Consider the following 15,599-nt stretch of genomic DNA (forward strand, 5'->3'; position numbering starts at 1 on the left):
CTTTCAATTTGCATGGATATGAAAGCGATCTTGGCTCAGTACCACTATCGTTATAATACAATTTTTTTAATAAAACTTTTATCAATTCTAAATTAAATTTTTTACGCCCACTGTTAATGAATTTTCTGACAAAAAGATTATATCGTTTCCCAAATATTTTGACAATTTCTTTAAAATTGAAATTTGAAGTCGAGTAATTCGGCTGATACACAACTTTTAATGAAAATTCATCAATGTCTAGTAATCCACTCGTCATAACATGAGCTGTCTCAAAATAGAAATTAATCAGAGTTATCTAAAATTATTCAAAATCAATCAAACTACCTGAGGTTGAGATTGAGAAAAAATCAAGGAGGTAATTTACCGCCACCCATTTGTAAACTACTTCCTCAACGCTGGTTAAAACCCGAGCGCTGACGCCAGAGTTGTACAACATCTCATTAAATGACTTATTCGAAAGCAAAGAATCAACCATTCTCAACATTTTTTTCATTTGATCTTTCTTTAATTTTTCTAAAACACAACGAATAAAAATTTATTTATTACATTAGCTCAGATTCAACAGCTATATTCTAACTAAACAAAAATTAACCATGAGTAGGTATAAAATAAAGTTCTGTGTTCCTCAAAACATCGTTACTGAAATTAGATCTGAGAAGCACTAAGAATGTTTTTAAGTACTCTTTCACATCGTTTTCTTCAACATGAAACAACGTCCTATCGTTTTGTCTGACAGAATCTATCTCAAATTTTGGCATATACAAACCATAGCATGGATTATCAGGCAAAAGATACTTTATAAAAATTATTCTGGATCCTGCACTTCCAGCCTCCAGCACAGCCAAATGTTTGTAACCGAAATATGTAGGTGGAAACAAATCAGCAACTGCAAAAAAAGTTGCCAACAGAATCTTTACCTGGTTTTCCAGAAACATTCCACAATTTGGTAGGTATCTGATATTGATGTAGAATGAGCTGAAAAAAAACTCTCCGCATCACGAATTAAATTTGCTGCAAAGTTTAGTTTTATTTATTAATACAAAAATGCATACAAAATTCTGCATATACCACCGTCATGCAGTTTGGGCAGCGTAATGGCCTAGCGGTTAAGGTCGCCTGGTTCTGTTTCAGAGTGTGTGCAGTAACTGGGTTCGAATACGACAAAAGAATAACCCCTCCTATCACATGCTTCGTGTGATGCATCGTTTAGCGCTTGTTCATCTAAGCCGTTAGCGTGCTGTTTACTTCTCTGAAGCTTGGATGAGTCTAATAGACCTTAATGCCTTAGTAGTAAAATCTTATACATACATACATATATATATATATATATATATATATACATACATACATATACACACAATATATATATTGCTCGCATTTAACGAAATTTGTATAAATGAGAATTTACCTTATATATAAATGTATAATATATACTGTACACAATACTGATTTAAATAATTCTCTCAAAACTAGCATTATCAACCCAAAGTGATCATTTTGGCATTATACAAACTATTTGAGAATGCCTATCTCAAAATGGAAACAGACAAGGTTTCCTCGAAGAACATGCATGTAGTGTCTATGCTTCCGCCGAACAGATATGTATCAATACATCACGAATCAGTGCGGGACATCATTAGGCGCACAACGAATGATTTTCAATTAGATCATGATCAGGTTTAAACATTTTAAAAACTTTTATGTATTTATTTATATCTTTCAAGTAAATTTGATAATCCTGACGAACTAACAAAAACGATGTTTACTAAAAAACAGACTAAAATAGAAACAAGACTAAATTGAACATTTCTCAAACTAAAAAGATCAAATATTATATAACTGTTCACCAGAAAAAAAAGAAATAAAGTTTAAATGCAAAAAAGGATAACAATGCCATTCGGTTATAAATAATGGAATTAAAGCCTGATATAAAGTTTTCAATAAAAATGATCAAGATCAATTTTATACAAAAATGATTTTAAACGCACCAGGTAGAAACTATCACACAATTGAACGCATAATAAAGAGTATCAGTGCCTGCTTTACATGTAATAACATATTTCCAACGTATCACCTCATTTAAAAATTGTAAACAATACACAAAACAACACAATGACGTTTAAAATTGATTAAATATACTGACACAAAGACTATATAATATAGATTGTTCATACTCTATCAAACATTATTGTTGTAACTTGTTGTGCATTGATGTGGATCCCAGTTTGTGAACACAGAATCTAGATCATTGCTTGCAAGGACTGCCTGATCAGTTTGGTGATTATCTTTAAGGAATTAATAGAAAAACTATAGTTAAAATGAAATTTGATAAGAATAGAGTTACTGAAAGTGGTGGATACAAAAATAATAAACTACGATGTCGAATCACAATGTTAGTCTCCCTTCTCAACATTTCAAAAAAACGGGAAAAAATCTTGATTCATAAATAAGCATGCAAGAGCAATCGTATTAAAATATTGAACATAACAGACAGCAGCACAAATTACAACGCGATGACAAAATAAAAACAATTTCAGTGCAAAAAACCAAAATTTACTTTCTGCCGCAAACACGCTAATAAATAATTTTTCAACATAAGATAACGCGCCGTATTAAAAGTAAAAACTCAAGTTTTTATAAATGCGACAGGAGCACCAATCAGGAATAAATTATATATTTAAATATGAAAAAAAAAATCATAAAACCTGCGATGGTGTATAGGGACCATTGGTTGGCAGTGCCAGTGAATGATGATAATGATGGAGGACGGTAACGATGACGAAGATTGGGGATGGAAAAGTTATTATGAAAAGGTCTTCTAGGCAGTGTGCAATATTTATCTATTGAATTGTCTTCTAAATGACATGCTTTTGCTAACCTAATTGCTAACTCGTTCAAATCTAAAAAGAAAATAAGGACAACTGAAAAACATGAAAATATAACAAATCAGCAAGTTTAAAATAAAACTTTAATATCAGATAGCATGCAAAAATAAATATTACAAAATTTGAAAAAAAATTTAATCAAAAGAAAGAATGGAACGTTAGAACCAACCAACGTTGGAGTATCCATCTAGTTTCACCGGAGGTTTATTGTGTTCGCGAGATGATGAACTGTTAGGAACGGAGGCCATGGAACTGCTGCCGGCTAAAATACTGCTGCCCAGCGTCTGAATTGTTAATTGCTGATAAGTTCTATCACTTACAATTGGAAAATTGATACTGTTAAAAATGATCATACAACTGTTGTGTATTTCATTTAAAATTTTGTCGAGTGAGCTAGTTGGTATGTATCGACTGACAACAATGATCTTCAAAAGATATAAAAAAATACATGAAAGTGAATTTTTGTTCATGTCCCACTCCAAAAACTTGAGTATAAATAATATCAATTTTTGTAATTTTTGGTTAACCTGATCCTTCCGAATTTTCAAGTTGTCAAATTCTGGCATGGATTCCCTATATTCTTTGATGTTAAATTGCTGCTGATCAGTGTGCTGCTGCTGCTGTTGCTTCATGGCCAACTGATTCATATTGACATATCCGGTTGGAGGAAGAGCTTGAAAAATAAATTTAAATCATTTATTTTTATATATAAATTTATTTATATAAGATTTACAAATTAATAAATTTTTAAAACGCATTAAAAGATTACAAGAACTAATGTTGAGGTCTGGAACGGTGGGAGTAGCAACAGGGAGAGGTTTGATGCTTGGAGTTCGATAGCCTCCGTGACTCTGTATCAACGAAGGGCGAGAATATATGTCTGCAACCTTCTCGCCGGCAACCACCTGCGTCGAACGTCTCTTTGGTATTATACATGGCACCGCGTATTGACTGGTGGACGAGTCACTTGGGTACGAATACTGTGAACTAGAGTATATTAAAACTTACTTGAATCATTTATTAGGCATATTCATTCATAATAAATTTAATATTTATGTTCAATCGAATAATCAGTCAGCCATTTCATTTAAGATTTACTTGTATTTGTTCATGGAATCAGTCTGTTGCATGGGGAGGTAGGTGTCAGATGAGAGGACAGCACGGACAGCAGGTCTCTCATAAGATGAAGAAATTGTGTGAGGTCTACAGCCTCCACTCATTTGCATTTTGATACCTTGGTAAGGATCGTCATGACTGAATGGAGACTTCTTTGAACGCAGCAGGTGAGAATATGTGAGGAGAGATGTGCACGTGGCAGTTGGATGTGGCAGTGACGAGGAGGAGCATGAATGGGATTGGATCTGGAGATCAAAACATAACTCCTCTAACTGACCAAATAAAATCACCAGATTGCTGTTTTTTATAAATAGGAACAACTATTATTTAATAGAAATTGTAATCTACATTGTACAATCATAAATAAATTAATCAAACTTCAGATAAAAATTTAAAAAATAATGTACAGATAGAATGTTTGGCTGAGTGGAGGATGAGACTGTTGACGATTCCTCACTCAACTCAGATGATGACGACTCTTGTGTTGGCAAGTGATGACAGGTTGTTGTTGATGATGTTTCTTGAAGGATTGGTGGCAGAGGAGGTTGATTTTCAGGTGGAGGTGGTAAGGGTGAACGGGCAAGTTTCTGATTGGATGGCTTAATCAATAGTCAAAGCATGAATAAATGAGTTTAAATGTTTAGTAAGGTGAACTATGCTGTATATAATGAACTGCTGATATAAAATTTAAGCAACATAAAATAAACTATGTACCAATATAATATATAGGGAAATAAATTATTGATATAATCAACTAAAAAGCAACGAGTAAATTTGTTATTGAATCAATAGAATGGCAGACCTCTAATGTTGGGGGGGGAGTGGAGATGTTTCTATCGATGGCATCTGAGATGACCTGTTCGCATGAAGGATGCAATGTATCAGGGTCGTCAGCCAGCCAACACAAACTCTCAAGAATCTCTTGCACATGACTTATCTCGGAAAGCATCGATACTTCGTGGTCCTGTACAATGCAAATTAAATAAATTATGCAATGCAAATTTGAGGGAAACTACAGAAAATGTATATCAGTTTATTTATTATTAGATGATAATCCTTTAAGCATCAGCTAACACAAAATTTACATTGTACATCCACAGCACACATCATTGTAAATCATAATATCTGAGTAGTTGGGGACCTCTTTGCAAATCAGAGAACTACCTCATGATCAAGTTGGCAGGCATAATAGCTTAATGCCACTTAAAAATAATGATTTCATTACTTAATCTAACATCTTAATCTTAACATCTCAATCTAACAAATTTAATCTAACAATCCTGTCCTTGGTAAAAAAAAACTGAAATGAAAAACAAAAAATATTATTGTATGAAGAATCTGTTTACAAACTTTTAAGGATTTTAGTTTTAATAACTTCAAAAATATAATTAGTTGTAATAATCAAAAACTTAATTAGTTGTAATAACTTCATTGACCTTAATTGATGAAAGTTGCTAAAAGGTACACAACTCTACCATCAAGGTCAACAGTTGCGATAATGACGGTAAATAAAATTAATTGCACTGAAATTGAAACAATAGACATATTGCATATGAGAGAGCAAGCACATGAACAAGTTTCTACCGACTGCACAGAACCGAACTCAACGCAACGAACGACAAACATCACAACTTACAAGCAAAGGTTTCAGGCAGGAAACAAATATGCACAACTTGTATCTCTCATGTATCATTGCATTTTTCACGCTGCTCAGTTGTAAGTCTCTTAAATTTGAAAGTTTTTCATTTGGAAGAGAATACAACTTCTCGACTTTCTCATTACTGCCACCTTTGAAAAATGTTAAAAAATATTTAAAACATAAAATTTTGGGAGACCAGGTCCATAAAAAGCTAGTCTTAATTTTCAAAAAAGTATTTACAAACTTTTTTTAATTTTTTTCACATCTTTCTGTGCTTCTGTTAACGATTTTTTCAATTCCTGATGGACCCTCTTGCTTTCTACGAATAATAAACTTCAGAATTTAAAACAAATAATAAAAATCTTCTAAATGCAACTTCAATTAAAACATTCAAAATTTGGTTCATCAATAGTTCATTGATCATAAAACGAAAAGTTACTACATAAAATATTTAGAGCTCATTGTACACAAAAAAAGGATAATGATAAATAAAAAAATTCTCAAAAATATGCAACGTGCACACACCTTTTCCATGTTCCCTTTCCATGCATGACAGCTGTCTCTTCCACTCCTCTAATTTTTCTGACATTGGATTTATCAAAGCTTCCATAAGAGAACTATAGTTTAAAAAATTGAATAACAAATTTTTGAGTTTACTTAATAATAATTGCAAAAAAGTGACCAAAAATGAATCATTGTTTGAGCTTATAAAAATTATTAGTGCAACTTATTATTTTGGTTAAAATCCCAATTAACTTTGTGAGTTGCTTCGTCTTGCTTTCAACACTTCTTTGCCTCAAACACAATCTTGTTAAAGCTGAACCAATCTCTTTAGTTGAACCTGCCATCAAAAATCAAAGAATGTAAAATTAACAAATAAAAAAACAGTTGAAATTGTTTACAGAAATGTAATATATGTATTAGCAAACCATATAAAGCATAAAATCATCAAAATACATTCACATAAATAGTGTACACAAACATAGCAAGCAAAAATGAAATGATAAAGTGTATATTTGTTTAGTGTACAGTGTAAAGTGAGTAAAATGTACATTCATGTACAAACAAGATACACAGATTGACATAAGCTGAGTGAGATGTACATATGTGATCATTGGTGATAATTGGTGATACCTCTTGTTCCTGAAGCCATGTCTGCCACTTTTTGAAAAGAATCCAAGAAAGTATTCAAGCAAGTAAGTGTTGTTCTAAAAAATCAAAACAGTTTGAAATATTTCCATCATTACATGATAATGAATAAAAAAATATTTTCATGACACATGAAGCAACTTTCAACATTTATCAGGCAAATCTAGGATCTGACTTACTTCAAAGCTATCTGTAATTTACTACCTTTTGAAAGAAAATCTTCCCAAAGAGGAAAACCACTCTAAGGAAAAAGAGCAATTTTAATTATTGTGTAATTCGTATGTCAAAAATCTGCATATACAATATATATTAATATAACAACAGTAGGTATTTCTGTCTTACAAGAAAAATTATATCAAAAAAACATCACAAAAAACTCTTCACAACAAGCTGTAATCATGTATTATAACTACTTATTAAGTATTATTACACTTTCTCATTTATTTGTATGAGAATTATATTACTGTTGTGATGACATTTTTTAAAATTAATAATTAATTAATAATCAATTATTAATAGTCAACTATTTTTAAGACTAACTGAACTAAATCAATATTTAAATTTGGAGATCTAGAGATAAAAAATACAATAATTTTTAAACATTTAAATTAAAGTATATTATCTAATATATATATATAAATTATAATTTAATTAACTTGAAATTAAATTTTAATTATTAAAATCACCACACAATCCACGTGTATCTGTATTAATATTTGTATGTACAGTACAGTACAATACAGTACTGACAAAATAAATAATTAAATACTATTTAAATGACATCCCCCATAAGTCAGAAAGTTAAAAATTTATTTTATATTTATAAAATAAATCATGCAATTTATTTACCACATTGGTTTTAACTTTTAAATAACACACAAATAGATAATTTTAATGTTAATCATTTTGGGAATTAATAATAAATTTAATTTTTAATTTGAAAATGAATGACCAACACAAGAACCAACCAAAAATCCAAAACAGACAAACCTTCATGTCACTGATTATTTGTGCATACAAGATTTCCAACATGGAGCGTTCCTTATCCACTTTGGCATCCATTTTGCGACGATCTTTAGTATTTTATTCACGAAGTTCAACGCTTTAAAATGTTAAATCGCTCCAATTTAAATGCAGTCGACATTTAGCGCTAAAACATTTTAATCTGAAAAATAAACAACAACAACAACCCGATGATCGGCCAGCGCTAACCTCAATCCAATAAATCGGACACGTGACCTCGTACATGTGATCTCATTGGCTCCTCAGGTTGTTTAAATATTTGCTTTTTTAACTTTTTCAAATATCAATACAGCGCGTTCAAATTGCTCGCATATTTCAAATATTCCAAAAAAATGTCGTTTCTCTAATCTTTGTTCCTTGGCATTCAGCTATATGTCAAATTATTCTCGTAATGTGCTTGTCTGTATGCTAAGCTAAGTTGTACGAATTGAAAAAGCCTGCCGGAGATAACATTTTTCACTTTTGCATGATCTTATTTTGTCCCAACAAAAAGAATTTTACATATATCTTACTTTCTATTTAATGGAATTATGATTCTCCGTATATAATATAAATTTCTTGTCCTGTCGTATTCTTTATTTGGAAGCATCAGCCATGAAGCAGCTTTGATGTTTCATACGTATTTGTTGCATTTAAAGCTGGAATGGCATATAAGATATAATGGCATTGTGGGTGATTATATATATATATATATATATATAGATTATATATATATATAGATTATATATATATATATATATATATATATATATATATATATATATTCGACCTTTGGCATTCAGCTATATGCCAAGAGTCGAACGTTTCAACTTTTCAACTCTCCATGAAAGCAAAAAATCTGAACCAATTGCCGAATCCTAGGTTATCGCTCTCCAAGTTTTGCAGGTGATTGAAATAACACCGTTCCGTGCAGCAGATTGTTTAAGCTTCGGGATACTAACATACGAATAAAACCATATTACCAGTTACTAAATCAACTTGAACATTTAAGCTCTACAAAAATCACGAATAATGTAAAAGGAAATTAATAACTTGATGATACTGCAGTGAAATGATAAAATTAACGTTTGATGTTAAGTTTTTTAAACTGTATATCAACTAATTTGTTTCTAATGTAATGATTAAATGACAAGTGATTATTTTGGCAACTTATTGATATTTTTCTTTTTATTCGATAGATTATGATTTTTTTACTGCCTTTAGTGACATACATATTTTACGATATACTGTACGCATAAAGTAGGCTAATTATGAATTTCACGCATAATTATAAACTTATGAAATTAAATTTTTGATAGTCCTAATTCATGTCTTCGCAGAAAAAAAATCACGCCGATTGTTTTAGGAAGTTATTATTATTCCATTTTATAGGAACTCACTCATAAATGCAGGAATGTTTTTTTTGTTATCTGTACCTGCCGATGATAAATGATGAAGTTTCTTGATAAAAAGTATAAGTAGATGAAAAATGTAGATAGCTGGGCCGTACGAGCTAAAATTGACTTAAGGTTTAGTACTGAAATTTATATTTCTGTTAATAAATATTTCAAAAATAATATTTAGTTAGAAATAACGTTTTGTAATGAGATTTTATGGTTGAAGGGGTTTTCGTACCTATCAAATAAAATTTGCCGTTGCATGTACTATTTGATTTCAAATCAGAATATTTGGTTTATTTCTAACAAGTGTGCGAGCAACATTTATTAGCCACATTAGACAAGCACCTTTTTAAAAACAGATGTTTGAAAATGCGAGCCGTATATCAAACGATCATGTTAATTCGCAGACATGCAGACAAACATCCAGCTGGAGAAAAACAAACATGCATAGACAAACGTACAAACAGGTACACAAAGTTATACGAACATGCATACGGTAACATACGAACATGTATACGGAAAAGAAAGCGAACAGAAATATACAGAAACATAGGAACATGCATACATGAACATCATAGCACACTCATACAATTCGAATGTATAAAGGCATACATCAAACACGTGTATGTTTGAAATTAGATAAGAAAGCATCTCCTCTTATCATTATCACCTTTCCAATCTAACTTACATTAAGCAGGCACCTTCATGTTAACATTACATCCATCCAGCAGGTTTCTTATTATTCTGTATATAAATATTTGCATATCTACTTACATACATATTTCTAACAATACACTTGATTTCATGTCTCTGCAAGAATTGTATATTTATACGATTCGTGTGTTTTATTGTTTCGAATGCATACACACGCACATTGGTTGAGCGTTTGCATGTTGTCTTTATACGTTATCATTCTCCGTGTTTGTGGATGTTCTGGTGGATTTGTTAGCTCCCTTTCTTCAAAACTAGTTAAGTCCAGATAAAGATATTTCTTCAACATTTAAAACTTTCCTATTTACTATCGATAAACGCTAGTCCAACAATCTGCTATTTCCACCAACACGTTGTTATCTATATCATCAGAAATTAATTTCAACATTTTATTTTATATATTTTTTGGTGTTCTTGAACCTGCCGTCTGTTTCTTGGAGGTAAAAAGAGAAGATCAACCATAAACGTGCACGAAGAAGTGCACTTAATGTACACATTTTTCCACTTTTTGTACATCAATCATGTTGTGATGTGTTTTGAATCGAAGCATAATTGGATTTCGAAGAATACGCGGCATACAAGAACCTTGTGAGCGAGAAACATCATTTCGATATTAAAAGTAATTATTAACTGATTACCTGAGAAAAATGAAAATATAGACACCATTTTTTGAAAAATTTATCAATTCACTGTTAGACTTACGTTTATATGTTATTTGTACAATAATAAAATAAATCCATTGCGCTGTCATCGGCGTTTGATTAACTAATAACAACAAGATATCTATTTTCACCTAGGCTAATGTTGTTGTTATTGTAGGAGGTGAATATCAAATCAAAAATAATGAAGGCTCAATTAAAATTTTTGAGAATCCATCAACAGTGTGAATATGCTCATTTCTGTAATCACATTGAAAAATATGAACGGCAGAAATTTCAAAAAATTGAAAAAGTACCTTGTCAACTGTTGTTTATTAGTCATAATAAAAACTTTTGAAAAACTATTACGAATCAAGTAATAAAATAAAAAATGAAAATAAATAAATATTGTGGAGAATCACGTGTAATTGATACGGTTGGAGCTGTCAGAAATTATTGAAAGAATCGTCTCGTTGGCCTCCGCCTCACTGTTCTTCAAGAGCGAATTGTACTTGGGGTCGAAATTATCAGTTGGACGTTTACTACTACCACTACCGCAGCGTTCGTACACTCCGCCGATGTCTCCATTGTTAATGCTTGAACGTTCGTTTTGATTGCGCTGATTTCTCGCCTGGCTCAATCTCTCGAGTGCAAGATGCTTCGGTCCTTTGTCGCGTCGGCACAATCGTCTGCTCGTCCTAAGGAGGGAGCGACGGAAATCAGCAGAAGTGAAGTAGTAGATGATGGGATCGAGAGAACATCCCAGGAGAGCAAAACTGGTACCAAGCAGTTCGACGTTCATGTGAAAGCTGCTCCATCTGTTGTTCTCTGAGTTGGGTCCAAAAACATCGAGAAGCAGGCAGATCTGAATAGGTTATTGAGGTGCAAAATTGTAATGTTAACCGAATAAAATGTATATGCCTTCCACAGTGTTTTCCATTAACAATTAACCTGACTGTTGACATATGAAAAGATTACATCATATTAGTACAAAGCTGTACTTAAAAAGATTTATTCAACTTATGAAAATTTGTTTATTATTTTTGTTGGCATTGTTGTGGTATTAATAAAAATTAGTTGCATACACATGTTGCAATGCTGAAGAAATTATGCCGCAGTAGATGGTCGGGTGCATCAGGTGCACGCATTCAACTCTTTCATCTCAACGTTTGAACGTCAGCCAATTGATAACTCATGAACATTTGCACGTGTGTGTGTAATGTTATGTAATGTACTGTAATCAGCACAATTATCATAAACAATTAGCGTAGTAACGTGGCATCTTTAATGTCTATAATTTGATTAGTAACAAACTAAAATGTTTTCATACGTAACAATGTCTTCTATAAAGATGCACTGCATTGCAATTTAATACCGAAACTAGGAAAAATTTTTAAAGAAGAAGTTGAACCTGCACTGGCAACCAGCACAATGACCTCGAGACGGAGACTGCCATGATGAGGATGATGTTGTCTCTCTGGGAAGTCATCGTGGCCGCGTACTCAGACAATGCCGCTGCTCCAGAGGTTGAGTACGACGTCACTGTATCACGCGGTATGACGTCAGCGAGTGGGTTGCGAGTCGGTGGCGGTCGGCAGTGAAGTCTGAAAAGAAGGACGCCAGACAAGATGGAGATGATGGCAAGTGGCACGAGAAATGCGCAAATTAGGAAGATGAGCCAAAGCGTTCGAAGCCTGGTGGAAGTGTTCATTGTGAGAACATCATGTTGTTCGTTGAGGATTTGCATTTGCCTGTATCGGTGTTGTTGTTCCTGGAGAAGTATTTGTTGTTGGCTCAAATGTTGCTGGTAGACCATTGATGGCAAGTTGATTTCTTTTTGAAGATGATGTTGTTGAATGGAGGCCATGTAGATGTCGTTGCATATGAAAGACTGGTGAAGTCCGATGATGCTTGTCGATGACATTAAATTGTTCGGATTAGTGGTCAGATTTTGAAGGAGGTTGATGTTTGATAGAAAGAAGGCTGACCAGATAACAGCGCACGATATTATGGAGTTGCAGACCGTAAGGATGTTATCAGTGTAATTATTATCAGCTATGTTATTGTTGATGTAACCATTATTATTCTGTTGATAAGAATGTTGTGGCTGTTGTGCTAATGAGTAACGAGTTTTGTTTTTTCGTCTTCTGTTGCGGGCACATCGCAGCCCGTTTCGAAGTGTTTCTGCAAAAAATCGAAAAACACAAGCTGCCACTGGCGAGTAAATGGCAACGTACAACGTGACGGATAGCAAGTAGTGAATGCCCCGACACATCACTTCGTTCTGATGATGACCATCGAGATTGTTGATCACACTGTTTTTGTTGTTTATATTTTCTTTTAAAATGCTAACTGGATTGATGCTTTCGTTTGCCTCCTCGCCTGGCACATGATTGTGCGTGATGATGGCGGGGATGAATGAGCAGATGGTGAAGATGATGTCAGCGAAAGCAACGTTGCAGAGCAGAATATTCTGACCTGTTCTCAATTGCCTCCAGCTGAGAAATGCAATCAACGTCAACGAGTTGCCCAGTAAGGAAGTGAGGGAGAGAAGGATGGTGGAGAGGAAGACCCAGGCGTTCTGTTCGGCGTTCCCCTTGTGTCGACCAAACCAGAAATGGTTGGTGTCGTTGAATGGTGTCGCGTTGTATGGCAGTGCCGTGCTGTCGAAGTATTTGGGGTAATTCATTTTAAACTATGTGGTTGATTTGCAATATTCATCGAACTTTCAATTTTATGGTTTCATGCTAAATCCATTTCAATAATTGCCAAAAATGCTATCGACTTTTTGAGCAATAAACAAACAACTAAACTTTTTACAATTCCAAATTATTATCTCAAAATAAAACAAAATAATGTTATATTAAAATAATCCAATGTATGTAAAACAAAATTTTTAAATTATCACCAAACAATTACTTTTAATGCTTTACATGTATACAATTACCAACGAATTTACAAGTAAGGCCCTTATTTTTTTCGCAATGAAACAAACTACAAACTGAGTGGACAAAGGCAGCAAGCAATCTGTAGAAAGAATTAATTCATCATCAGATCAGCTCGGTGGTTTGTATAGGCTATCCGTCCAAACATCTTCACAGTACATTACATTTCATCTCCAACAAACAACACGCACACACGCACACAAACGAACAATTGGAGGAGCCGTGAATGTAAATGCATGCGCTGCCTGAATGCATGTTTCATAGTTTCATACGCTTAACTTCTTAAAATATATATATATATATATATATATATATATATATATCTTGGTTGAGACTATGTGTGTGTGCGTGTGTATGCGTGTTTGTGTTTGTATGTGTGTGTGTGTGTGTCTGTATGTGTGTGTGTTTGTGTGTGTGTCTGTATGTGTGTGTGTGTGTTTGTGTGTGTGTGGAGAGGGTGTTATATTTTCATTTTTGTTATAAATATATAAATTTATAGTACATACATAACACATACATTTATTCATAAAACTAAAGTGTTTCGCGTATTTCTTCCAATGTTTTATTGGGGTGTGAGAATAAAATTCAACTTGCCCCAAAAGTCAGTCGGTCGAGTAATGTTTATTTTGTATCAAGCGCATGTTGTGTTCAATGCAAGCGAGACACAGAGACCTGCTTCAAATACATGCAGAGTCAAACAATTCTTCAATCATTTGATCTTTGTGTTATGTGTCTATTCACGTATCAAGGGTTTTTAACTTTTGTAATTCTTATATTAATAAAAAAATTTCCAAATTTGCAAGATTACTTGCTAAGAACTTTTTTTACAGTGTGTATGTATAAGAGCTATAACATTTTTTGTGTATGTAACAGTTATAACAATCTAGTATTAATTAATAAATTAGTTATTATAAAAAAATGTTAGTAATATTATATTACATAAAAAAATGTCGATAGTAGATACGCCATTGCATACAGGAATGTTTCTCAATTTTATTAAGTTTGTTTTTTTGTTAGTTTTCTGGAAAACTAACATTCTGGAAAACGTTTGTTCTTCCCACGTTCCAACTTTCCTAATTCACCAACATGAACATGTTAAATAGACACGGACACACACGCTCGCGCACACAGACATACATTCCCACAGTCTCATAAACAATGCCAGATTTAAACGTCACGAAACAAAACACATTCATGCCAACACACATACATTTATGTACGTACTTACATGCATACCTATACATACATATATACATAAATATACTTATATACACACATTTACATATATTCATGCGTACACATACATGTATGTCTTGTCTACATACCTACATACACATAAATACTTGCACACTCAATCAAATACATACATGCACACTCACATACATACATACTTACACACACAAATGTAGATACCTTTTTATAATATATTACATCTTGCAGACTTTCATGGTATCTTTATGCCTTCCGTATGTGAACTAACTGACATCTAACACAAACACACATACACACACATATTTGCATATACTTATATATTTTTGTTAAGCATAGTTTTTGTTACAGTTTCAAGTTTCAGGAAAAAATTTTTATTTTTTTATTTGTTGTTGTCAAAATTGAAAACAAGCTATGCGATTATAAATTTCTGAAGTTTTACTTATTAAACATAATTTTGCTTATTGTTCATTTAGTTACATAGTAAATGTCGTTTAGCAGAATAAATGACATAACCTTTAGTTTAATTTAGCTGGAAAACTGAGAAAAGCAAAAAAATGTCTTTCCATGATCGTTAACAATCTATTGTTAGAATGTTTTCAACGGTCGTCCGTCATCATCAATGAAGCTATATGGAGAAACTTGCAAAAATATTAACATTTTTCACTGAAACCAACTCCAGCAATCAACTTTTAACATCCCACTAACCATCGGCACCACGCCGCAACACAAACCAACATACGCAATTTCAGCAGCACTAGCGCTAGGTTAGACATCACAAAATGGTTTTCAAATACAAGAATCATACTTGTTTGTTTTTGGCAGAAATTCATTTGAAAACAACTGTTTAATCTAATAATGTAGATTTTTTATACAATTACATAGTTTTTTTATATTTTATAAAA

The 15,599-nt window shown here is 32.7% G+C and overlaps 2 protein-coding genes across 2 annotated transcripts; both read right to left on the reverse strand.

The window, feature by feature from the left end:
- Positions 1-5,876: 5,876 nt before the first annotated feature.
- Positions 5,877-7,851, reverse strand: HELRODRAFT_64851 (hypothetical protein; the record flags this gene model as incomplete). The annotated part of the gene is made up of 6 exons (XM_009017394.1): positions 5,877-5,959; positions 6,166-6,257; positions 6,397-6,481; positions 6,775-6,848; positions 6,969-7,030; positions 7,780-7,851. The coding sequence occupies 6 exons, from the start codon at positions 7,849-7,851 to the stop codon at positions 5,877-5,879; spliced, it is 468 nt and encodes a 155-aa protein (XP_009015642.1).
- Positions 7,852-10,746: 2,895 nt separating this feature from the next.
- HELRODRAFT_188312 (hypothetical protein) lies at positions 10,747-13,622 on the reverse strand. Its single transcript, XM_009017395.1, has 2 exons — positions 11,952-13,622; positions 10,747-11,405 (listed from the first exon to the last, which is right to left on the reverse strand). Exons 1-2 carry the CDS (start codon positions 13,227-13,229, stop codon positions 10,959-10,961), a joined length of 1,725 nt encoding a protein of 574 aa, XP_009015643.1. The 5' UTR covers positions 13,230-13,622; the 3' UTR covers positions 10,747-10,958.
- Positions 13,623-15,599: the final 1,977 nt, after the last annotated feature.

Source organism: Helobdella robusta (genome assembly GCF_000326865.2).
Source record: "Helobdella robusta unplaced genomic scaffold HELROscaffold_2, whole genome shotgun sequence".
NCBI lineage: Eukaryota > Metazoa > Annelida > Clitellata > Rhynchobdellida > Glossiphoniidae > Helobdella > Helobdella robusta.

Coding starts and splice junctions, on each gene's coding strand:
- HELRODRAFT_188312 (XM_009017395.1), bottom strand. CDS start 13,229: ATGAATTACCCCAAATACTTCGACAGCACGGCACTGCCATACAACGCG. Junction 11,406..11,951: donor TGTGCTGGTTGCCAGTGCAG/GTTCAACTTCTT, acceptor TAACCTATTCAG/ATCTGCCTGCTTCTCGATGT.